Source organism: Malurus melanocephalus, unplaced genomic scaffold, assembly GCF_030028575.1.
Source record: "Malurus melanocephalus ecotype Western Australia unplaced genomic scaffold, MMel_1.1 scaffold_1348, whole genome shotgun sequence".
NCBI classification, from domain to species: Eukaryota; Metazoa; Chordata; class Aves; order Passeriformes; family Maluridae; genus Malurus; species Malurus melanocephalus.
The window spans coordinates 1-26,818 of NW_026624580.1; the positions used below are offsets into that span (position 1 = coordinate 1).

Sequence of the window (26,818 nt, forward strand, 5' to 3'; positions counted from 1 at the left end):
CTGCGCATTTCAAATCTTTGTTGCTCGTGACAAAATTAAAATCTGAGATGCTTCCAATTTTTCCTTCAGCAATTCATCCTGCTATCAATGACTGGGATGCTCTGGTTTCTGGGTAGCTCTGATGGTTCCATCAGCTCTTGCCCAGGGCACTGAAGTCTCACTGGAGAGCCCCAAAGTCCCTGCATGTGGTGCTTGTGTCTCACCTTTGCAGTTGAGCTCAGGTGTGTTGATGACCCCGTTGATGGCAGCCTGAGCAGCAGCATTTTGTTTCTTCAGGAGCTCAATTGTCTTCCTCAACTCGTTCAGCTCCGAGTCCTTGGATAAGGAAAAAAAACTCTCAACAGAGTGCAGAACAGCTTGGGTATTATGAGACAAAAAAACACGTGTATTCTGTACCACAGCAATAATGTCTGTTCAAGCATCCTGCCCCAAACCCCAGTGCTGCCAGGCTTGTAAGTATTTCCCTTGGTGTTTCTCTCCATGTATGGATCCACTGGGATGAAATACATAACAAAAATGTGCAATACTGAAGACTTGTGCCCAAAGCAACAATTCATAGGAACAACCCGATCAGTGGCCACAAAATCCCAGTGCAGAAAACAAGTGTTACATAGACATTTGTTATTACGTTTTACTCTATCACCACAATTGAGGGAACTGAGGCAAACTATGCATGGGACATTTTTCCCCCACAGAGCTACAGAAGGAGCACAAGCAGCAGTGCTGGAAACAGAAATGAAGACCTCCCAAGTGCTCTGGAATCTTGCCTTTTGCTCTGCTGTCATGGTCAGGCTCTGCAGCCGGATGGTCATGTTCCCCAGGCTCTGCTCAAACGCTGCCACCAGGTGAGCCTGAAATCAAACCACACCACAGGGGTTGGCTCTCTTCACAGAATCACACAATCACCAAATCACACAATCACTGAATCACAGAATCACAGAATCACACAATCACAGAATCACACAATCACACAATCACAGAATCACACAATCACCAAATCACACAATCACACAATCACAGAATCACCAGGGTTGGAAGAGACCTTCAAGATCTTCGAGTCCAACCCATGCCCTGACACCTCCAACTAAACCACAGCACCAAGAGCCACATCCAATCTCTTTTTAAACTCATCCAGGGATGGTGACTCCACCCCCTCCCCAGGCAGACCACTCCAGTGCTTTATCTCTCTTTCCCTAAAAAAGAGCAGGAGAACAGATGCTTCACCAGCTGCAATACCCAAATCCAGCTCCAAGACTTCTCCAATATTCTAGTGCACCTTGCTTCCAACCAAGGTCAACTTGCTACACATCATCCAAAATTCCTGGTGCTTGGCCAATCACCCCTTCTTTCTTTCTTTTCCCAAGGAAAGAAAAACTGATTTCTCTGTGCTTCTTGGGAGAAGAATGTTGAACCTTTCCCCCAGCAAGCACAGAGAACACAGCATCCATTATATGAAAAACACCAGGTAGGAATTGAAAATGACTGAGAAGCAAAAGGAAGGAAAAGTAGACTGAGAAGATGGAAAAGAACTGAAGAAACTATTTCTAGTGCCAAACACGGCACTGTTCTATGGGTATGCATATGCATGTGTACACAATTGATCACAGGCATATTTCAATATCCATCTGTCTCATTAGCCACAATAATCTACACTGACCACAGAAAACAAGAGTTTTATTTATCTATTAGCAATAATTCTACATGCACAGTGACAAGTAAAACTGTAAAATCTTTCCAAGCAGAAAACAACCCAAATAAATACAAAAATAGCAAAACCTTTCAGGGAGCTATTCCAGACCCATTCAGCAGCAGCACACAGTTGACTTATCCCAAAGAACTGTTCTCACATTCACAATGAAAACAAACATGAGCAGTACAATAACATGGGGATGTGCAGCTCTCATTCCCATCAGCCCCAATGAAAATAAGCAGAGCTGAGACTGTGAGAAAATGGCAAAAAGTAATTCAAAACCTAACACTACACACGTAGGGAAATCTAAATATTTATTTTAAAAGCACAGAGTGCACAGCTTCTGTTGAGGAGGATGAACAGGGAACAACAAAGCTGATATTCAGGGATCTTCAGCAATACTTAGCAAAAGCCAAAAATAAATGGGCAAGCAGGACTGCATGGATTAATAACAGGATACAAACCCTTAATGCTTTGACCTGAGCCTCAAAAAACAGTAGCTCTTTCAAAACCGGATCTTGTAAATGTTCCTATCTCAAAATTGTTCAGTGAGCTATGGGAAAAAAATGTATCTTCCCTTTCTAGTTGGAGTAAAATGTTTTCAAATTCATGCCCTTGATGGCTTGAGAAGTATCAACAATTGCAGTGTCTATGCAGGGGAATTCAGGAAAAGAAATTATAAATTTAAGAGATTAATCTGAATTGCCTATATTTTAATTGCCTTTTAATAAAGGAATCATGTCTAAAGGAAAGGTCCAAGCATCTTAACTCACAGCATTTATTAGTCTTCATTTTTTTTGGGAACAGACCTTGCCTTTGCCATGGAAAAAGAGAATGTTCTCTGAAAAGAGGTGGCTAGAGACTGGAATTTATTTTTAGGACAGTTATAGCAACATCTTTGTTGCCAATTTATGGACAAATCAGGGGCAGGCCCAAGTCTAAGAAATTTAAATAGCACGAATAAAACACTGCAAAATTTTATCCGAGTGAACTAAGCATAAATGGAATATTAGCAAAACAACAAACAATGCTAGCTTATTTTTTTTTCTTTTTGAGAAAGCCCACAACAAAAAAAACCCACAATAAAACAAATTCCCCCAATCCAAACAGAAACATACAGGAGTGTGCATTAAAAACCATTCTCCAGAAAGAGAGTGGCAGCAACCATACAGAAATTCTTGGGTGAGTGAAGAGCAGCCTGTGCTGCTCCTGCTCTTGGAGACAGCCCAGTGACCCTGAACTGTGTGGAGGAGAATGCAATAAAGCCCAGGCACAGCCAAACGAGCTGCTCAGCTGACAAGCTCTTTGTCTGAAGGACACAAGCTGGGTTATTTAACAACATCATTAAAAATGTGCCCAGGAAAAGCTGGTCCTGCTTCCTCACACATGGGTGAAACTTCTGGGGGAAAACCAACTCATGTGTCCATCCCCTTTGTAGGTGAAAGGCAAATGCAAGATTGAACTTTTGAAAGCTGTTTAAATTGTTTTCTCTTTCTCCTGGGACAGTGAATGAGTGGTTTAGTGCAGGCAAAGCCCTTTTATTTGATTTCTCTGTTGCCACAGTGCTCTTGGTTTGGCTGCTCCATTTTCACACTGGATTTTGATGGCTGCAGTGAGAGCACAGATTTCCCCTGGAACCTTTCCTGTGGTGCTGCTCAGGTGAAAACTGTCCTTTGCTACCCCAAGTTCTGCACTGTCCCTGTTCAGATCATTGAAAAAGGGGAGCACAGGAATGTCCCCCTCAAGCAGCACGTGTTCTGGTGTTTATCCATCCCCACAAACCAGGATGTCAGCACGATCTGCTCTGCTGACTGCTCATCTGCAGCTTATTTACTCTACAACTGCTTATTTTCCTTGCAAGCTCCTGTGTTGCAGGTTTCTGCTGTCTGTGCCTGTAGCACAGAACACACAAATAAACTCGCTCAGGGTCACACACTATCGCCCCAACATCTCCTGCATTCCAATTTTTTTTTTTTCCCCAAGTGTCTTAAATTACTTATCCATCACACTCCTGAGAGGAACAAGCAGAAGTATTGTCTACACTGGCTGAAAGTCAGGTATCTCCATTCTCTAGCTTAACTTTAAATTAAGTTTCCAGAGCCCCTAATGCCACTAATACCTATCATGCCATTAACCCACATCTTTATGCAACAGAAAAATAAAATGTATTTCAGTCCAAGTCTCTGCCAACTTTTATTCCTACCAGTCATAATCTTTATCTGTATCTCATTCCTTCCAAACGTCAAAGCAAGATGCTATTCATAAAAAGAGACTCTGTCTTTAGTGATTTTCTCAGGACCTTCAGAGAGCTTATATTTATATAGAGTCAAATTAATATTGTAACTCAGTTTTTAAAGAAAGGCCTAAGATAATTTAGTGGAGCAGAGGATGCTGGATTTGGGCAGGTCTCACACATGCAGGCAGTTATTTCTTTAAAAACATCAGTAACATGAACTGAGAGTTATACACACGAAATCTGTTTGTCACTTGAAAAAACTGGGTGTTACTGTTGCATTAAATGCGTTCCAGGTTAATGTTCTCAGAGCTGTACTCACATTAGCAGTCAACTGAGTTGTCAGAGCTGACACTTTTTCTTGGGATGCATCCAGTTCTCTCCTCAGCTTGCGAATCTGTGGGTTTTACAGAGTGCTTTAGTGCATCAGCACAAGGAGAAACAAAGCAGCAAAGCACACAGTGCAGAGTGGCACTGCTGCTGCCCAGACAGSCTGTGCTCTTACCTCGGACTGGCAYTTCTCCTCAGGCTGYAAAACAAAAGGAAACACRTGAGGATGTTACAACACAACCAGCCTGATGGATTTATGCAAATTTTCATTTTGTATTTCAAAAACTCTAATGTGATTTCCTTATTTTGGATTCCCACATCCACATTCAGCTTAATTTCATCTCCTAAATTATTTACTCTTCAAGGAAAGAGAGAATAGGCTGCTGGTGAGGAAATTCCTTCTGCAGGAAGGAATTTGGGCTCCATCTCCCAGCCTGCTGAGCAGAGCTGCTCTGGTCTGAATCGTGGCAGGGTGAAGGGCTGGCTCTGCCCATCAGGGACAGCATGAGGCTCTGCAGAACCAGCATTTAACCAACAGCATTCATTAGCCTTAACTTTCTGAGGAACAGACCTTTCCATGGAAAAAGAGAATGTTCCCTGAAAAGAGGTGGCTAGAGACTGAAATTTATTATTATTAGGGCAGTTATTAGCAGAACTTGGCTGACCCCAGGCAATTCCTGTTACCCCATGCTCAGCATTTGCTCAGTCCCACTTTTGCATTCCAAAGTGATGTGAAAAAAAAACCCCTTACAAATTCCTCCAGCCCCCAGGAAAATCACAGCCATCCCAACACAGCAGCAAGCACAGAAACCAGGAGCTCTGAGCACTCCCCTGCACTTTCAAACTCCAGCAAGCCTTGTTTTAGGACCAGAAAACCAAAATGAATACACACTCGTGGAGAAAATGTTACTGGCATGGTGAATAAATGGCTTTTTTTAGAATTATTAATTGAAATTAAAAAGTGGACTCAAAGTTCTTTAGCAGCAAATCATCAATACAAGGATGGGATTATTTCATTCTGCACATTTTATGATGCTTTAAGCAATGCAGTTCCAATGTCCTCATATCTACTGAGGTTCTTTGTAGTAGAACCTACTTAGCACAGCATAAAACTCTGATGCAAAAAATCAAAGGCTGCTTTTAGGCCATTGAAGTCTGTGTTTAATGAGGATACTGTAAATATCCACAGGCATCCTTACAAACATAAACATTGCTTTCCTAGCCAGAATTCAGAACATTGTCAAATGAAAACTGTTTTTTCCCTTCTCCTTGAATGGCAAGATAAGCATGGTAAGACCAGGCAATTTCAATAATTTTGATTAATAAGCAAACTCTTTATTATACTCACAGTGGAATATATAGATGATGTACTGGACACCAAAGAGAGAGAAGAACCATGCACTAAAGGAAAGAAAATAACCACAGTGAATACAAATGCACTAACCACAGTCTGGAATCACCATAAATCATCCACTCCACCACCACCAACTTGCTGAAGAAATACTTTCACAGATTTCATCATCCATCATAAACTTAATCATACTATCACACCAGTGATGTATGTTTTGAGGAATGCATGGCCAAGTGATACAGCCCATAAACTTGGATTTGGCAAAGCTGTTTTAAAATTCTCATAATACTCGTTTGTTTGGGAAAATGAGGTGTGGTCAAGAAAGTTAAAGAAGTTTCGATGAAGATCTGTTCAGAAACAAATATTTTTCTGGATGGTTTATCTTAAAATTCTTGAAAAAAGGCTCACTAGATTAAAAAAAAAACCCCAAGAAATTAACTGAAATGCAGAAGAGATTACAAAAAAATTAATCTAAGTATTTAATCTTCAGTTTCAGATGAGACTGAGGGGTTTGGCTGGTTGATTTTTATGAAGCAGCAGACCAAGACCTGAGACGATCACAACACCCAGTGTGTAACCAGACACTCCAGGACCCCAGATAAAATCACATTGTTCAATTCTGGGGCTGTGAACTGTCCTCTGAATGCAGCTCTGTGCTCCTTCTGAGCCCAGCATTCCCTTTTCCTGTAGCATTTCTTGATATTTTCTTAATGACATTTTCTTAACAAGGCTAAGTTTGTCTTCTTGTAGAAAAATTAACAGGGAAAACAGGGCTATAAAACCTTTGTCTGGAAAAGAATTAATTTCAAGCAATTGTTGCATTTAAATTCAGTAGAAGATATATGATGATGGCCTAGATGATCTTCAGAAGTCCCTTCCAACCCTAACTACTCCATGACTCTCAAGGCTGTTCATCACTCAGGTGTCAGGATTTACATACAAATATAACATAATTTCATTCTTTATTACACTATTGAAAAAAGTACCTGAAGCTATTCTTTCTGCTACTGAAATATGCAAAATCACTTTTTCTTTATTTTTATTTTTAGAAACAAAATCCATTGAACTAAAAACTTTCTGTCAAAATTCAGGTAACTTAACACAAATCATATGAAATAGAAAAAGGGATTTTGCACTTTCTTCTAAATCCTCTAGCCAAAAAAAAAAAAAAAAGTTTAGAAAAGCAGCCATTCTGCTCTAATTACCTACTGCAATTCTACATTCATAATAAACGGGTTCTGCTTTCCCACTGACATTATATCCTGAGGCAATACTGGAAAGAGAAGTAAACAAGGTCTAAGATGGCTTCTGAAGGAATTTCAGACCATTTCAAAAACCCACAAGAAAGAAAAAAAAACCCCTCACACCCATTCCCTTTCTCTGAGTAATCCTATTTTCAATTAAAATGATCTTTCTAGCTGGGCATGAAGGACTGCACTGTACTCAGAACAGGAATGGCTTTTCTAAGATGGAAAGCCTGAAGTGAGGCAATATTGCACACGGCCACAATCAGAATATATTCTTGTTTTCTGGCCTCTCTATTCTTCCTTGGGGCATTTTTCACAAATAGAGGCGTAGCCAAAAGCAGGGCCACACCTGCTGGCCAGAGAGCTAACAAAAATCCTTACAATGCATTTGGTCACACACATCTTAGACTTGGTGTCAACTGGAATTTTTAAGATCACATTGGGACTTCAAAGGAGAAAAGAAGACTCAAAATTTAAAAAAAAAATAAAAAGGGAAAGAACATGTAACTCTGAAAATCCTACTTCTGCCTTGTGAAACATCACCATCACACAGAATCAGAGATTTATTTAGGTTCCAAAAGACCTCTAAGATCATCCAGTCCAGCCACTAACCCAGCACTGCCAAGGCCATCCCTGAACCGTGTCCCCAAAACTGCATGGCTCTTGAATTCCTCCAGGGACAGTGACTCAGGTACATCATTTGAATGTGTAAACAATTTCACATTTCTCATTTCAAAGACAACTCAGGAGTWCATAGCTTGGTGGCATTCCTTCTCMAARTAYCTGCAGACAGCTACCTGAAGGTTMTTTAACCAGGAGCTGCAGGCAGCCATGCCCTTGATGCACCCAGTGGTTTTCTGGGGCCAGCATGCAGCCCACAGACCCCATTCGGGCTGGAACTGGTATTTTCTAGCTGTGCATATTCACAGGCACGCCTGGATCAGTTTTAATGTCAGAGGAGAAAGGGTCTAGCCCTGATCACATGCCCAGAGAGCAGAAAGAACAACTGGTACTGCAGCCAGCAGCACAAAAAGGAATATTAACAATTACTTTAACCATTTATACCCCAAAAACAGTGATTTTTTCTTTTCTCCAGGAGGCTGAAGCACCAGGATGGAGCAAGGGGCAGCCCAGCTCCTGGTGAGACTGGAGAGCCATGAGACCATGGAAGCTTCACACTGCAGTTCTTCCCCCTGGAGAGTCTGGGAACTGCTCCTGCTGGCATCTCCACACCCAATCTGTGCCAGGAGTCACATCCTGAGGGGCTGAACAGCCTCCTACCCTGTCTGCAGGCTGTGCTGGGAGAGAATGGGACTGTGCCTCACACCCCAAGACACCAGAGCAAAAGGTTTGTAAGAATAAATCCTGGCCCTGCTGAAATCAATGAGAAACAAATGCCTTGTAATCTTATGTGCCAAGAAATAACTCAGAAGTAGGGTGGCGAGCTTTATTTAAGACCTGGATTTACACTTCATTGACACTGGTTAATTGGAATAAAATCCATCTGCTCATTAACCACAAATTTAATTTATGTAATGCTTTTTAATCCATTCTGTAAAGCTGAAGGCAAACTTCTGCAACATTCAGAACTATTTGATCACTTAGACTTTGTGGTTCCCTGACAAATAAGCAGGAGATAATAAGCTCCTGCCTTCTCTACAGCCAGGGAAGTGATGGAACACCTCTCCTGAAGACAAAAATACAGAGACTATACCAAAACATTCAATCCATCTGGTGAAATATAATTATCCTTTTAGGTGTGAAAACCTGAGGAAAATCTTAACGGGATTTCTTTGGAGTGTCCACTGTAGGGTCAAATTCCTTCCTCAGATACAAAAGCAGTATTTTCCAACTATTTTCAAGTCCATAACTTAGTGGATTTTTCTTGGACTTAGTTTTTGTTATTTTCCTCAAATGAATAAAAAGCAGTTAATAGAACATTTCACCTTACTCATTTCAAATTTTCCTCTTCTGTTTTTTTTTTTTTWAAATGGCTTTTCCTCAAACAAGTAATATTTATTAAATGTTTATGGCTTGTTTTAAAACAAGCCTCTCTCATGGACAAGAATTTCTGATCTACAAGAGAGAGTTTAACCTCCAAGGTGCCAAAGTGGATTTGCTGCAATCCTGAGCACCATGAGAAGACCAAAGCTACAATATTTTTGGAGGATGCCTCCAAGAAAACCCGAGCTAAGTTTTGCTGCAGTAGCTCTTTCAGTAAATCACTGAAGTATAACACAGATGCAGTGATTCAAATTCCTTCACAGATTAAATTAGGGAACAATTTAGTAAGAGAATGACTGTGCATCACAGTACAGAACTGGACTGACCAAGGCATCTGGCAGCCTTTGRCTGTTCATGATCGTTCAGCTTYCTGAGAGCAAAYAAAGGTTAATTCCTGCCATGACCCAGCTTTTAGCCCTACAGCATTCCTCTAATAATTTTCARCCCCTAATGAAGATCATCAGCCACMGACCTCTAAAATACAATTAAATGTAATGAAGYTAGATTGACTAAATTCAATAACAAATTAATTCAGGAATCTTTCCACAGCCATATCCAATACATATTTTCTACCTATTCCCGTGGCAAAAAAAAAGAACGTGGGGGTAACCAGAATCACCAGTGGCCTGTGAAGTACAAGCAAGCTCCCAACCCTTGCCAGAAAGGAGACTGAAGACTCAAAGAGTTAATCTTGAAAGAGCTTCCTATGAACCACACCATGCTTGGCTTCTCAAAGTGCAGTGCTCGAGGATTTTAATGTGTGCTCACAGCTGCTCCTGCTACAGCCATAAGGATGCTGCAACAGCAGCTGAATTGAACATTCATCTGTAGGTAAATGACTTTTTAAATGACGTTTACATGGGGTGTTTTTATCAGGTGTGATTACATATTTGATAAGATGATGAAGCACTGAAAAGACAAGCCCAGATGCTCTGAATAGCTGTTTGAACCCTTTCTTTGGGAGATGTGTTGTATCAAGCCAGGACATTCAGCATAAAGGAAAAGCAAAGACCATTTGAGTGCAGATTAAATACTGGAAAAACTACTGGGATAGAAGCACCCAACTGATATCACATATTTACACCACAAGCAGAACTGTGGAGGTGCACACTCAGAGTTCCTCCAATAGAAGGTATTAATGTTAATGTGCTGACTCTTATTAATGTTAATGTGCTGACTCTAAACGGGAATTATTCATTCTGAAATCAATAAAAATGAAGCACAGGATGCATTTAAGCCATTTCTTGAACAGCCAGGGTCTAGGTACAACACTTATTTCCTGTGTCTGACCAAAGCAATCACTGAATGAACATCATCATTCTCTCTGGTGACCAGAGGCAGGATTCAAGGAATGGCCTGCAGTTGTGCCTGGGAAGGTTTAGGCTGGATCTCAGGGAAATTATCTTTCCCCAGAGGGTGGTTGGGCACTGGAACAGGATCCCCAGAGCAGTGGGCACAGTGCCAGCCTGGCAGAGTGTGAAGAGTGCGTGGACAACCCTCTCAGGCACATGGTGGGATTGCTGGGGTGTCCTGGGCAGGGCTGCTGATACCTGATGATTTTTGCCTTTCCTTTTTATACACACTTTTACATATTTTATACACCCTTTTAAACATTTTCTGTACCCGTTACATATCCCTTACAGCCTTAGCCCTCATGCTTGTAATTCCTATAGCCCAATACTCCAACTCAGTTTTAGAGTTCTGCTGGGGAAAGAAACCAAACACCCTCAGTAAGAAATCAACGTGCCCTGTGCTGTCTCAAATTTTAGGCTCCAGTCTTGGGTGAAGCTTCCTCCATGGAACACACTGTGTAAACTGGGCTCTGGCCTCATCCAAGGAGGGATTCATTAGAATAGGGGGACATTACTCCATTTGTTAAGTTTTTACTGGGGAATTCCAGATAGATATGCTAATTTCTGAAGTCTATAAAACTTGTGTTTGTGCTACATGTGGTGTGCATTTTCCATCGGGTTGTTCACCTTGAATCCCATTAAATACCGAAGTAAGACCCTTTATCCCCTTAACTGGGGATAAAATGGTTTTGTGTCATAATTCAAACTGGCCGACAAGGCAACATTGGGAGTTGGATTTGATTTTCCCCTGGGTCCCTTCCAACACTACGATTCCATGATCAAAACAACAATGGCTGGGACTACGGCTCTACCCAACACCGAGTGCCGACAAAGCCGCGCCAGAAGCAGTGCCTGTGGTGAACCACAAAGTGATGCCTGATGATTTCTGCTTTTCCTTTTTATGCTTTCTGTACCCTCTATGCATCCCCCTGTACCCCTTACCCCACATGTTTGTAATTCAGTAGCCTGATATTCCAGCATAGTTTAGGAGCTCTGTTGGGCAGAGAGACCAAACATCCTCAGGAAGGAGTCAGTGTGCCCTGTGCTATCTTAAACCCAAGGATCCAGCCTTGGGTGAAGCCTTCTCTCTGGAACATCTTGTGTAAACTGGGCTCTGGATTCATCCAAGGAGGGATTCTTTAGAACAGGGGGACATTACTGTATTTGTTAAGTTTTTTGTTGGGGAATTCTAGATAGATACGCTAATTTGTGAAGTCAATAAAACTTGTATATGTGCTATATGCRGTGTACATTTTCCATCAAGTTGTGCACTTGGGATCACAAATACCGAGGTAAAACCCTCTTATCCCCTTAACTGGTTCTGTGTCAAAATGAAAACYAGCCAACAAGGCAACACTGGGAGTTGGATTTGATGATCCATTGGGTCCCTTCCAACATTATGATCAGTACAACRATGACTGGGACTATGGCTCTACCCAACAAACCGCGCCTGTGCTGAACCAGGTTTAGGATCCAACCCCGTGCCCCGAGCACACCCAGCAGCCCCTGAACACACTGACCCTCCTCGAAGCCGTCGCGGAAGGAGCCCGAGCGGCTCATGGTGCGGCTCTTGTCGTCCAGGGACATGGAGCTGTTGCGGAAGCGCGCGTCGCCGTAGGGCTCGGCGGGGCCGTCGGCGTTGGACAGGCTGTGCGTGCGCAGCATGCTGGGGTTGGACAGGCTCAGCTGCGCCGCGCTCGTGGGGCTCGCTGTGGAAAGGCAACAACTTTTAGTGGGAAGTTCCTCACTGCTTTTTGTGCAATTACTGGCAAATTCCRCTCCCCCCGCTACTTTAAGATACGCGTTTTTGACATCCTCGTGAAAACTCAAGGAAAATAAGGTCATTTCAAACACTGGGCACTATGTCYGTGCTTCTACAAACAATCTTAGTCACCTCACCAACACCTCCTAGGCATGTAACCCTCATTTAATTTGGAACTGTTCTTCTACAAAAACTAGTATTTCATCCACAGAGAGCATGACTTACCGTCTCCACAGCCTTCAAGTTCTATGAAAATCACGTTTTTCTACGTATTTCATACGCATTTTAGTCACAAATGTAAAGGGCTTTAGTTTCCTAATAGCTGTTTATTTCAGAACTGTTTCTTTCCACTATGATGTCCTGAGAACTGMAAAACAGTAATTTGGCCTTAAAAGCCAATAGTCTCCCAGCCATGGCTTAGAGCACAAAATGACCACTCCAATTTCATATTTTTTGGAAAGAATTTTTGGGCTAAAATGATACCTGCTACTTAGTAAGAATTAGTAAAAACTGAATAAAATCACTGCTTATCTGGCACGTTCCTCTTCATGTGCTCTCACTGCCTGTTTCTATAGAGACCATCAGCTGATACAGACTATTGCAGAAGAGAGGATAATTCAGTTTACAGGTGCTCAACTTTCATATCATCATTTGCTCTTCAATTAAATTAAAGGACTCATCTTGACTTCAGTATCTCCAAACTCTCTTCTTAAGAACACAGAAAAACATCTTTTCTTTTTTTGTGTGTTCACCGCTGTTTGTGGCCAAACAGCTTTTGATGGTAATTAATACAAAKAATCTCCAACACTCTGCATAAAGAGTTAACTTTCTGTGCCTGTAACAACACGTTTTAGTTTTCTTTTTTTWAAATCTCATTAACTTTCCTCACAGCTTGCTAGCTGTAAGAAATGTAGTTACGCTGTGTGTATATTCAGTTGAAAGTGTCATTTTATTTAAAGCCACTAACTGAACGTGTTTCTTTCCAGAACACTCAAAGAAAAGCTCTAGAATGTCATTGCTGCAATTCAAAATGACACCAGAAATAAGTGACGGTGCAATCTGCTCCAAATTCACACAAGAAGTTATCAAGTACAAGATTCACTATTTTGCATGTAATTATTATATATAAATTAGTTATTATATAGTTAGCATAAACAAAATATTTATTTTAAATAAATATTAGTTATTATGGAGGGGCTTCTGAAAGTCCCAAATGCCTGTTCCACACAGTACTTTCCAAAGACAAAATTAATGAACCTGAAGAAATTGCAAAGGCACTTAAGTGAGATTTAACCAGCCCACCAGAGATGAGTACCACTWGCACTTTAAATCAGGTTATTTCAGCTGGGATAAGGTCAACTAAAACCTGCAGTGCTTCCTGGATCCTGTCAATCACCTTTTACTGTTTCCKTCATTTAAAATGTGTTGAGCAATGAAATGAAGAGATGGCAGCTTTTCTGACTCAGAACTCTCCTGACTCGTACAGATTGCTTCAGACTGAGCTTTCTGCCATTTTCCAGCAAGCCACTTGAAAAAGACAGGCAAAGAGAAAATTTCAACCTGCTGAGACTGCCACACATTGGTAACAAGCTGGATTTCAGAGAATTATTACTATGCAGCAGGCAGCATATCAGGTCATCTGCTGTGTGATACCAACAGCTCACAATTGATATCAAGGAATCTCATCACACCCAGAAATGCTGTTTCAAAGTCACTGCAAGCACAGCACCTTTGGGCATATGACTAATGATGCTAATTAATCACACTCATCAATGAGAACACTTCCCCAGGTTCAGCACAGGGCTTGGAGCTGAAAGAAAACCCTCTTTTATAACACGCTACTCTCAGGAGATGCAGCACACTGCTGTGATTATTCAAACAGATAATTATTCACCCAGCTGTGAGAAGTTAAATCTCGTTCCAGAGGGTGAGGTTATGCTGGATCCAGATGAAAATGGAGAATTGCCAGCAGTATCCTGCAGTCCTCCTGCTGAATGGGACCGGAGCCATTCCTTTGCATCCTCTTGACTGCGGAGCTGGGAGGATGGAGTGTACCTGCAAAAACAAACAGGTTTTTCACAATCAACTCAGGTATCTATTTAATTGTTTTGTTTTAAAAAAAAAAAACAATCATGAAATGTCACAAGACTTGGGGGAGAGACAGAGAGAAAGAAAAATGGAAGAATCCTCACATGAATTAAAGAATTAAATGAAAACCCAAACAGAGTTCTGAATTAAGATGCTCCAAGCTGTTCCTAATTAATCTCAGCTCTGTCTGAGGAAAAAAACCACACCACAGACTTCTTTCCTATGGCTTCAGTAGCAACCAAACCAGAGTGAACCAAAAGTTACAGGCAGAAGTTGTGCAGTGTAGCACTGCAGGATAAAATGTAGTGTGTGTTACATCATATGATTTAAAAATAAAGCTGTAGCCTGGAAAACTTTTCCTTAGGTTATGCCAAAATTCCAGCCCTATTTAAATATTTTGGTGCATGAATAATCTAAGCTGACTTTTTTTGTGATATGACAACCAAATTCCAGTCAACAAAGCCATTATCAGGATCTTTTTCATCAGGTTATGACCCAATATTTCATATTCCAGAGACATTGATATAAGGCCCTTGGAGGTGCATCCCATTTAGTTCCACACTGACAGCATTAAATCACCTAAAGGAGACAATGTCTGGCCTTTTCTGAAGGCAAAGAAAACAGCAGGAACGTGGTCTGTGCCAACATCAGTGGCAAAACACCCTCTGGTTTCAGCCTGAACTTGATTTATTGTGTGTGAAGAATGGGTATGTCAGGACAGGTGCTGTGTGAGCTACGTGAGAGGGTGCAGGCATCAACAGCCACGGAAACATCACGGAAACACTTTGCTGATGCAATTCAGTGCCTGTCCCAGGCTATGCCATCGCCTTTGGACAAGTATTTATGAGTTACTACTCCCTTTCCAAAAACCTGGAGTCTTTTATTAGCTGATRTTATCTATTTAATTAATTTGATTCCCTTCAAGTAAACACCCTACAGTAAGATGTCACTTATTAAGACTATTTTAAATCRACGGGAACACTACAATAATTTAAAAACTCAAACTGCTTTCAAAAAGCACATTCATTCTTCTGCTTATGCCTCAACACTCCAGCAGCAGCCCCTGACAATCTGCATCTCTTAAACTTTGCACATAAATCACTTTATTAAGAAAGGGGCTTTAAACAGCCGTGTTACCTTAACACAGTGCAGATTTATTTTTAATTTCAGCATTAATACCTACCTCTTGAAGACTGAAATGTTGTCTTAGAAGAGAGTCTTTAATAAAAACATACTTAGAAACATTAAAACAAATTGCCATTTCATTTTAGTGCTCATGGGACCAGGCTGCTGTGAAGAACAAMATGCACAGCACAGAGTAAATCCCAGCTGCATTTCCAAGGCATCCCCTCTGAGATCCCAGAGGCTGCATTCAGCAATTCGGAAGCTGCAATCTCCTAAACTGTTTAAGATAGCTTCTGTAAATTCTCTAACACTTAAAGCTTYTAATTAACATAGTTAATGTTCATTATATGGCTAAAATTGCCTGTGTCAATGAAAAAAATATTGATGCTATAAAAATCACTACCTTAGAGATGAATAAAATGTATGAAAAGACCACTGCTGAAAGTTTGTTTAAAGATTKTTTTGTTATTTTCTAGGAGAGTAGAGCCCTATGGATTTAGGTATTCTGAAGCAATTAAAAAAAAAGAATTATTATGTCCAATTTCATCCTGAAAGGTCTGCCATAATCTTATATATCTTTTCTATTTATACAACACCAAGGTTCCCAGAGTTAAAATGATCTCAGGTCATTCCATGTAACAGCCACAGAAACAGCAACATTATTGTTTTTTAATCAAGCCCAGGGATGRTTTGAGATGCTTTTCAGTAATTCAGCCAGCAAAAGCCATGATTCTTGCTCAAGCAAAGAAAGCCATTGGACGAAAAAATCAGTTGTCAATGGCCTCCTTTGAGGATTGAAAGAAAGGAAGAGTGAAAGAAAGGAGAGAGAAAGAAAGCGAGAAAGAAAGAAAGCAAGAAAGAAAGCAAGAAAGAAAGGAAGAAAGAAAGGAAGCAAGAAAGGAAGCAAGAAAGCAAGAGAGAAAGAGAGAAAGAAAGAAAGTATTGTTGCCACCTCTTGCAAACTGCGACCATCACCACCAGCCACAACAGAAACACAAAGCAAACTCCAAAGCCACCACAAAAGATGTTAAACCACGTGGAAACACCAATACCTGAGTCCCTTCTTAGGCAAAGTGTTCCTATCAAGGTGTGGGTCGCTGCAGAAAAGTTAAAAGAAAAGAACTTCAGAGAGGAACAAAAGGGAAGGAGTAAGATCAGGACRAAGGACGCACAAACATCTGCAGAACCTTTTCACAGGAAAAGGTGCTGGGGCCTCCCTACAGAGACATGCACAGACCTCCTCTSCCAGTGGGGTTTGCACAAACATGCAGCTGGTGCCATGCCAACGAGCCACATCTGTCCACAACCTCGCTGCGCTGCTGCTCCTACCCACACTGAACAAGAACGGCTCTTCAAACACCAAATGGCTGGTTAAAAATGGGCTTTTCAGCAGGATCTTGGTAAAATCTGATGGGAATCTGCAAGCTCAAACCACCTTCCCACCGTTTCTTTCRGCAGACACCATTCAGGGAATGCAGCTAATTGTTGCACAGAGGTATTGAGCCCAGACTGTTTAAATTTTCAAATCTTAGCCTAAGTTCCATTAGCAAAGTAAAGCGGATGGATTAGTTGCCCAAAACTCAACTACTCCAGTTTTCACAACTGGAGAGCAGAGTCTGTTAATCTGTTTTTAAAGAAAATATCCCCATGCTTACGGAAATTAATTAAATGAGACCCCTTATAGCTAGATTACAGTACGGGACTGATTAAAATTACATCAGCGAGTGAAAGCAAGCTCGAATGTTCAGATTTGTTTCATCTTTCCCAACTTTGGCACTCATTTGTACAAGGATGAATGTACCCAAGTCCCTGGAACACACTCACAAGCCAAGCTGCAGCAAAAGACTGACAACACCGAACAACACAGGAACTTCACGACAAGGACAGGCCAGAAAGGCAGTGGGGAAAGCAGCATGCCAGAGGAATGCTGAAATGCTAGTGAGAGTTCAGATTCGTAGGGAAAAAAAAAAGGGCATGATTTTCAAATTGCCTTTGGCAAAGAAATGAAGGGGGTGGGGAAAAATATTCCTCCCCCAAAGCAAACTATGATCCCAGAAAGAAGAGCAACACCAAAAGCATGCCAGTTCTGCTGTGTGCCACTCTGCAGCTCRATCTGGGTGGATGGATGGGTGTTTGCAGCGACTCTCACTGGCATGTCTTTGTRTCAGTTCACACCTGGACAACGAACACAGCTCAGAACCAGCTGAGAACAGTCTGCACAGAACAATTTGCTTCACTGAGATGGGCAACAAAACCTACGGCCTTGAGCCTGTCCTGAGACAGCATTACCTGTCCTGCCTCCGGGGCAAAGTATTTCGGCAGAATTTGGGGCTAGCAGCAGGGGAAGAAAGAGGGCTAGAAGGATCAGTCCAACGAGACAGAAAACAAGAGAAGGAATATTAGAATGGAAAGGTGAGAGAACAGGAAGGAGTTATAATAAAACAYAAACACAACCCCAAACTGTCAGAACATCACATTCAGGTGTAATTTGCTCCGCTGAGACACAGTTACAATGATTTTGCTACCTGAACTCATCGTTACACATCAGGAAAGGTTTGGAAGGGTTCTGCTGCCATCTACAAGAGGTCCCTCAGAGACCACTGCTGAGTTTACCCAGCTCAGTATGCCAGAATCCAGCTCCGAGGCTGAAAAAGCCCTGTCTGTTCCCTCCTCCCTGCTCAGCCTCCTCCCAGCTCCCACCCCATSGCCACACAGACACCAATGAATCTCAGTGTGCAGAGCTGGGGAAGTGATCAGTCTGAAACACCATCCAGCTGATCATTTCTCACTKGGATGCAGCTCCCAAGAGGATTCACTGAGCATTCACATGAATGCTCATACTGAAACACTGCAGGGAGCAACTGGAGATGGGACAGAGCAAGGGAGAGGCTGAGAAGGGATCAAGTGACCACAGAAGTGGGGACTTGTCTTTTCAGCAACACCTCCAGTTAGAAAGTCATCAAATTCTATAATCAAAAAATTTAACAGGAAGCAGATAACTTTTCAAATCAAAACTGGAGGATTTTTAAAAATAATCCTTATCAGCTAAATTAACAGGAGATCTTTGGAAGGATGCAAAATTCAAGTATTAGGTGCCATATGGTAGCAAAAAAMCCCATCACATTGGTTACAACAGCATATTAAAAACTTCACCTRAACTCAACTTCTTGGTCTGAACTGGGCTCCCTGCCTGGAACACCTTATTTGTAAGCTCCAGCAGTATTTTGAATTATCTGCACTGTCTTGAAGAGGCATTGCTGGCTCTGCCTCTGCAGCATCAGCTGACCCAYAAACACACAGAACCAAGAGCAGGAGCACCAACCTTTCAGACAAGGTGGTTTTGACGCTGTTGGTGCGCACGAAGGGGGTCAGGGGGTCATCCTTGGTGTTTGGCACCAGGCCCCCGGGGGAGCTGTGGCTCAGGCCACCCCCGCTGCCCAGGGAGATGTCGATGGACTCGCAGCTGGTGTGCAGGCTGCTGACCGACTGGTAGCCCACGCCGTCCTTGCTGACCGCCGACGAGCTGCTGGCGTTGGTGCCCCAGGTCAGGCTGTTGGATGGAGCTGAGTGTGCTGAGCTGGGGCTGGAGGCCAGCGGGGACTGGTTCAGATCAGAGCTTTTCCCATACAGGGGACTGCTGCCCCCGCTGCTCAGCACCCCGCTGCCCGACGGCGAGTCCAGGGTACCCTGCTGGCTCATGGTGGCGTGGGGGTTGGAGATCACTACCGAGTTCTTCATGTTCTCAGCTGTTGTGATGGGAACTTGTTTACTAGGCTTGCCACCAAAAAGTCTGTAAAAGGGAAGAYGACATGAAAAATACATAAAATGGAATAGTAAACACAAGGGTATCTTATATCTAGACCATATATCCTCTTCAGAACACCAGCATGATCCTAGATTAGATATATGCAATTATACATTTATAATGTCGTTGTGTTCACTGTCCCTTCAGCCAGGCCACCCAGAGAAAACTGCAACAGCTCCAAATCTATCTCAGGTGTGTCTCCTCTGCAATATCAAATGCTGCCTTCACAGAGCTAAAGTACAGCTTCACAGAACTAAGATACACTCATATCATCCTCTGTTCCTAAGGAAACAGGGTACCAGAGAAACAATCTGATGTATGAAATACTAGGGGCTGAAAGCTCATGGACCAGGTAAATTCTATGCAAACCACCAAACTCTGCACAGAAGGAGCACTTGCTGGGATGTAACAATGCACTCATACCAATTGTATGCTTGTTTCATCCCATGAGCCAAGCTGGCTGGAAACTATTTCTTTAGTGGAGAACAAGATGTCACCTGCTCTTTGGCACCTGGAACTGGCTAGTAAAAAACCCAGCTGAGCTCCAGAATTTGGGGATGCAGGGGATGGAGGAGGCTGACTGCAGATTATCCACCATTCCAAAACCAATCTTCAAAATTAGGAAGGAGTATCACCCAAAATTAGGAATATGGCAGGGGGGTGGAACCAGATGATCTTTRAGGTCCCTCCCAACCCAAACCAYTCTGTGATTCCATGGCTTTCAGCAGCAATATCAGCTCAGGGAATTCCTGTTCCTGTACCCCACACAGCCTCTTCAGCCGCACTGRGGAAAGCACCCTCAGTACAATGCATGTACAAGCTGTTTTTAAGCTACTCCCCCTYTATGGCAGCATGGAAGCTATACCTATTGGCAGACTTACAGGTAAATCTGTACCAGGTATGGATTCTAATTCACTGTGTAACACCAAGAAAATTACAGGGCCAAGAGGAAATATGCAAAAACAATGTGTRCAACTCGTATCAACTGACTGAAATTTTAAGCTCAAAATCTTCTTTACTGTCATCCTAGAAATCAGTAATAAGCAGATGAGGCCCAACTCAACTCTGACACATTTCAACACATGACAAATTAAGAGAGGCTGGAGAAAATTAAAGTGTGAGATTGTAAATCAATGAGGGAATAGTTAAATTGAGCCTCAGTGTCTGCTCTTTGAAGTTCCATGTATTTCTAATGCAGCATTTCAACTAACAGCCAGCAACGTAGCTTTCTAGCAATAAAAAAATTCCTAATCAAATTCCTACCAGTGTGCCTGAGGCACACTAAAATCACTGAAAACACTGAAAATCTGCATTTCTCATGAGGTATTCTACAGAAACGAAAGGCTTGCTGAAGTTTTAAAGTAGCCATTGATGAAAATTACATGTTTCAAAGGACGTGGCTATTGATAACCAGGCACAAAACGAAGTATCTTGGATTATCCTCACACAGGCCCTTCAAACAAAACCAGCCACCTAAAAACAGCTCACAGCGTCAGCCCAAGCTGCCATCACAGCCATTATGCTTGCACTGGTGCTTCAGATGGAATGTGGCTTTCTCACATCACTGGAAGCAGGATGATGGAGCATAACTGTATGGATATTATGGGCGCCACGACAAAATGGAATGCAAAACACCGCAACTCGAAACAGACAAGCTACTCCGTGTCAGAGTCAGTCCAGAAATAATATTAACAGGGCTTTGCACCAATATCAAAGCTTTGATACACACTGCATCGACAAATCAGCTCCTCACCAGCTGTATGTTAATGTTTACAATATTGTGCGGGGTACTCTTGGAGGAACAGATAGGATTTCTGTCAAAAAAATAGCATAAAAAATTTAACCCAGTAACTTTATTTAGGGTTCTTCTACAYGGGCTAAAATGCTCAGTCTTGAAACACACTGGCCTMATCTAMACAACTAAAAMAATATTGCTTTGGGTGAATCTAGGWATGGCAGRTCCATGCCACTGTCATGATGAAAACCRAGARAAGTCTCCTGTTGTTGGTTTGCAATTTGATCCACCACTGGACTATTTCCAGRTTAGTTACGTACACATCGCTGCAAGAACTCTTCAGCAACCTTCAGGGAAAAAAACTCCCATTCCTGTGATATCTGCACAGATAAAAGCCTTCAGGTWTGATTTCTGCAACAAAGAGACTCAAATAGTGATTGCCAAACTTTCTGCCAGGCAGSTTTGGTTTTTTCCCAAACGCTAAATTCCTGCTGCTGTCGCATGGTGCCCTGAGCACTCCCAACACTGGCCAACCTGTTCACGTGAAATTAAATGCAAATACAAAGACCTTGATGTAGGACACTAACGAGTAAGTGCTGCACCAACCCCAGCCAGGCCCAGCTGGGAGAGTCCTGCTCATTCAGCTCCCACTAACACCAGTGCAGAAGCGAGGAATTTGTTGCCTACCTGCGCAGCGTGGGAGAGGCCACATCRGGGTACTTGACTCCTTGCTGGTGGGTACTCTGAGCTCCGCTAGCAGCAGGCTGGGATGCAGGGTTCACTTTAACAGAATTACATGAAGCCACGCTTTCGTTGTCAGACGAAATCCCTTTCTCTTTATCAGTCTGATTGACTAATCCTGGCAGAGAGCTCCCAAGGATTACCTTGGCAGGCTCTCTGATTTTAGGGACAGGCAACCCGGCTGACTTGCTGCTTATGTTGGAGTCTATGCTACTGGTGCTAGATCTATTCCCAGCTCCACTTCTGCTACTGGATTTACTGGGCCGGGGTAAGCTACGGTACTGAAGATTAGTTCGTGCGCTAAGTGCTAAGTAGCCATCATCCTGGTTCTGCGAGCCATCCACACTAGTCTTCCGACCAGTGGTCCTACCCATGAGTCCAGATGACTTGGGGATCTTTCCCAAGGTAGCCGATCTACTGGTGAGAGTTGCCCCACTGGCAGTGATTATGGTCATGCCTACGGCTGACCCGCTCTGTTTCTTAAATCCAAATGCATTAGCATTAGCAGCAGCTGTCCTAGAGTTACTTGTGGGAAGCTTTTTGGATTCATCACCACTGCTGCGTCCTGCATCTGATGGGGAACGCTTAACATGTCCAGCTTTAGGAGATAGTCTACCCTTTTCTGATACCTTGGCGTCATCAGTTTTCCCTACAAAAATAGAAAAAGAATTCTAATATTTAATGACTTGCAAACATCGAGCAAATGATGAAACTCAAAGCAGCATGAAAAGCAAAAGCGCGTTAGCCACCGGAGCACGCTCAGAGTTACGATCTAGTCTGCACCCAGCTTAGGCGCCACTCCAGTGAGTTACACATGCAGACTTGCCAAAGAAAGGACACGGTGCCTTTGCCCTCGAGAATATGAAAAGCACAACAGCCTTACATAATAGTGACAGATAMGAATCAAAAAACGTTTCCCTCCTTAGCTACTACCGATTGATGGTTTTATCATTAGACAGCAGTAGTGTTAGGCTGTTAGTATAATTTCCCTAAAAGGCATTGTTCGAGACAGTATCTAACTTTATCTTTTTCATATACAATTGTGTACAGGACCTAGTAAGAAGAGAGATATTGAACTCTATTGCTTGACTATGCAAATTCAATCCATTTTCATTCACACATCTGCAAGTGCTCAATAAAATCATTAATGCATTTACAAGAAAAGCCAGAAATCGTGTTTAGTATAAATGAACATGCTTGTTTAGTAAGGGGAGGATAAAAAAAACTTCCTCAACCACATATATTTTATGTTCTTGGTTAACAGTGGCTTCAAAAACTAAAATTATTTATTCTTCACACAGCAATAGCTTGGCTTAAGACCAGAGYTGTCAGGGTTGCACTAATCTGGAAAACGCATTTCCAAACGAGCAGAAACAGAAACGTGGGCATACAGGATACTGCTTAGGTTAAAGCAACGCCTGAAAACACAGACAGCACTAGCTGAAGGTCAGTTCTGCCTCTGCAAAGCACTCAAACCCATCTCACACCGAGCAGGCTTTGGGCTCGCTCGCACCTGGTGYCTCCCTCACCTGTTCCGGGTGCCTTGAGCGCGCCCGAGGCGGCGGCGGCGGCGGCAGCCTTGGGCCTGGGCGCGGTGATGCCCACCTGGGCGGACATGCCGCGCCTCCAGGAGCCCGTGTGCGCGATCACGGCGCTCTTCCTGCCCGACGTGCTCTTGTCCGACTCGTCCGACACGTCCGAGGGGTTGCGCCTCCACTTGGAGCCCGGCTCCATCCTCACRCCGCTGTCCGAGCCCCCGTCAGACTTCTTGACCTCATCGCCGGACCACAGCGAGTTGCGCTCCACCTGCGAGTGCTTCTCTGCRTCGGTCTRGGGCACAGAAGGAATYGCAAGGCAATGTTCAGAGYGAGCCTTTSYTTTRGGGAGCTTTGGGAGTAAGAGCCATYGACCTGGTGAATCAGCTCAGCAGCCATCTCTGAGTACCAACAAATATAACGTGCCCTTGATGAACAAATGTCACACAAGAAATTAAACCCAGCTTAACATTTAAATTAACACTTTTTTTTTAAACGTGCTTTGTGAGGAAAATACAAAAAACACAACAGCCAGGCCTCTTGGAATAAATAAAGGGGAAAAAAAAACCTCACTTGATTTATAAAAGACATATTCAGCTCTGTGACATTTATAATCCTCCATCTCGAATTTCTGACAAACCCTTTCACTGCAATGCCAAGAAAGCATTTCAAACCTGTGCAGCAAGCTTTCCTTTGTTGCTGCAGCTTTCCTATCTCTTGTCTGGCAATCTGATCTCCAGAGCACGAGGAGGCAGCTTTTGGAACACATCCCAATATGTGGAATGCTGTTAATTCTAGCCAACTTAGTAGAAGGACACCCAAGAACTGGAGAAAAACAAATCACAAAAAACTTTCTAACAATTCTCAAGAGTGACTTCAATACATAAATTACCTTAGTTTTTAATTTATGTGCAGCTCTTGCAGTTTTTCCCCCCACTCTTTGCACAGACTGATTGTGCTACCAGTCTCTCATGGAGAATTCTGCTAAGCTCAACGTCAAATAGAAAAATTTCTCATTAGCAAACCTTTACCAAAAACACAGAAATGCTTCAATTAAATCCACTAYCCTATATCCATGTGTATATTTTATATGTTCCCCATACTTTAGCATTTTTCCATTGCTAATGATTACTTTTTCAGAATCCCGTTTCTCCTGTCAAAAGCTGTTGATTAAATTTGGCRAATTTGGTAACACCACAACCAACCATTTTGTGATCAGGCCCAAATGACAAATCTCCACACATTTGACTCTGATCAGGATAAAGCATTCTCCAAAAAAGTGTTCTCCAACCACCACAGTCTCTTTTCACACCATGAAAGAGACTGACAATTCAATTTCTGGCTGTGCAGCTCCCAGGTCCAGGCTGATGAATTTGGGTGAGGTGCTGAGTGCCACCTCTGCCCTGCAGCCTCGGCAGAARATGAATGCACTCAGAACTGTGCGGTAGGCAACAGGAATTACTTATTCAAAAGGAAATTAKTTTAAATATCCCAAGGCATTATAAAGCCCACAGTCTTTATTCCCTTTGGATAATCAGAAAAACACAGAGCAGGAGAGGCTGCAAGATTATTTACTGTGCTTTTCAGCTTTTAAGTTCCTAAAGCATGTTTCATCACTTTTCCTACCAGATCACACCATTAATATTAAAGAATTCAGGGGAACTGTGGCTGAATTTCCTCTGCTTTTTCTGCAAACACATTTTTTTTTTGAAGCCTGAAAAACTAGTTAAGCGATCAGTGTGTGAAAGCTGACACCACAGATCACAGTGGTCTTTCTTCATTCAGGGCAAACAGGGCTTGGGTTATTTATCCACATATTGAGGCATCACWCTAACAGGCATTTTAAACCATGGATTCAGGTGATGTTATATTCCTGTGCTTCCCTTGTGCTATGCCAGTGTTGTTTCTCTGCCTTCAAAGAGAGCAATTCAGCAGGTGTGGATCTCTGCTTTCTCTCTTCCTCCTCTTCCTGTGGCTGCTGAGTTTGGGGCTGGCAGGTTTGGGGCTTTCTGGCCACCAGCAGGTGTGCAATAAATTCATAGAGCGACTGTTCCTATGTCCTGTGCCTCTCCAAAATCATCATTTTATGCAAACATCTGCRTTCACAGATTTAGGAAGAGAGTACAGGCAAGAAGGACCAAATAACCAACCAACAGAACCACATTAGCACATGTCACTTCAGCATCTGGTTCCAAACTCTGTCTGGAATTGTGTACATGCCCTGTTCGAGAGCAAGAAAAACACCTACTTGCCAGCAAAGGGCTTATTCCAGTTTTGGTGAGAGGAAATGTTCCTGTACCTTCTATTTCCCCTCTTTTACATCTGCAAGATCACTACAACCTCCACAGAGATAGGAGCACTGGGAGAATTCTCTGCCTCTGCTCTCTCCCATTCCATCCCACCACTAYGCCCACGGCCAAATTTCTCCTGCAGCTTTGAAATGCTGCACCTCCCCTTTGAAGCCCTGTGGCCAGAGACGTTCCTGTTTGAGGGTAAACACTGAGARCAGCACAGGAACACCACTGAGAAACCAGCACCAAAACATGGTGAAACCTGGCTTGGGCACTGCAGCTGAAGCCCCACCCTGGAAGGGTGGAATRGTCCTGGCTGGAGGTCATGGCAACCCTCAGTGAGCTGGGAGCAGAGCCTGAACCAGGATTCCTACAGCCTCTAAATCTGCTCCTGAAGCTGTGAAGAAACCAAACACATCCTTGCTGAGAAGCTGTTTTGATTCAACTGCTTGGGGATGGTGCTCTTTTGTGTTTAAAGGAACCTTTCCATCTTCTTGATCATTTTACCATCACATGAAGAAATTTGCTACTTGGTCTCTTTCTATTTCAGTTAAGTAAGTTGATTTCAAATGCCTGCCAGGTCTTAATTTCTCTTTAAAATACGTGTATGATATGACTTTAAAGGAATATCATACATAGTACTGTGTAAAAGCTAACTTAACTAATTCTGTGCAGTATAAAGAAAAATATCAGTACCCCAAAATTCACATAACAACAGTAAGTGGTGTGGTACCTAACAAAATCACAGCAGGACATGGGAATGCGGTAAGGCAAATCGTGATTCCCATCACTATCTTGGGTCAGAAAAAACTTCCAAACACCTTCACTGCTACAGAAAGGGATTCCAGCTATGGATGCCTCTGAGGATGGAGTTAATATCCTATTTAAATCCTGCTTCTCAAAGAAGGACAAACTCCAGCTTCCGGAGTAGGGGGAGCTCCAAAAAGGAGCTGCTCAACAGAGATTTCTTCCTGCRGCAACCATGCCTGGCTTTGCAGAGATGATTGTGCCTGAGCCACTGATTTTATCAGCACACACCRACATGTTCAGGCTCTCTCCCTTTGATGGTGCTGCATTATTTGCCTGCACTCCCAGCTGTGAATGTAGCAGCTTCGAGCTCCCTCTTCAATTATCCAAACCCCACCTGGTGCACCCTCCCAAAGGCGTGTGACAGAATCACAGCAGCTCAGAAGCACCTCAGCTGTTTAGGAGACCCCTGGAAAGAAAAACCCTCATCCCTCTGCAGATGTACACAGCACCCCAGGGAAGGCAAAYCTGGGCACTGGCCATCACAGAGGCCTCCAGGCAAGACAGAAAATGTGTGTCTGCAGCATTCCCTGTGTCATCAGCTCTGAGGCAGCAAAAAAAATCAACCCTGCAAGCTGCACAATCCAGCAGTCACAGCCATTTTCATTCCCTTGGCTGACAAGACCAGGACAGTTTGACCAAAAACGAACTATTCTTTGGTCAATAATTTGCAGAGAACAGGAATACCTGGAATAAAGATTGTCATTCATGAAAGCTGAGGA

At 42.8% G+C, this 26,818-nt stretch overlaps 1 protein-coding gene across 1 annotated transcript in view; it reads right to left on the reverse strand.

The window, feature by feature from the left end:
* Positions 1-141: 141 nt before the first annotated feature.
* Positions 142-26,818, reverse strand: part of LOC130586846 (neuron navigator 2-like) — a gene marked incomplete at its 3' end in the record, with an annotated part of 34,833 nt that continues 8,156 nt past the window's right edge. The window contains exons 3-13 of the mRNA XM_057387757.1: positions 22,993-23,293; positions 21,410-22,112; positions 18,505-18,972; positions 16,235-16,279; positions 13,864-14,024; positions 11,728-11,916; positions 5,602-5,654; positions 4,429-4,452; positions 4,246-4,320; positions 768-851; positions 142-315 (exon numbers count right to left, since the gene is read on the reverse strand). Coding sequence (XP_057243740.1) covers positions 142-315; positions 768-851; positions 4,246-4,320; positions 4,429-4,452; positions 5,602-5,654; positions 11,728-11,916; positions 13,864-14,024; positions 16,235-16,279; positions 18,505-18,972; positions 21,410-22,112; positions 22,993-23,293 — 2,277 coding nt within the window. The remainder of the gene's footprint in view (positions 316-767; positions 852-4,245; positions 4,321-4,428; positions 4,453-5,601; positions 5,655-11,727; positions 11,917-13,863; positions 14,025-16,234; positions 16,280-18,504; positions 18,973-21,409; positions 22,113-22,992; positions 23,294-26,818) is intronic.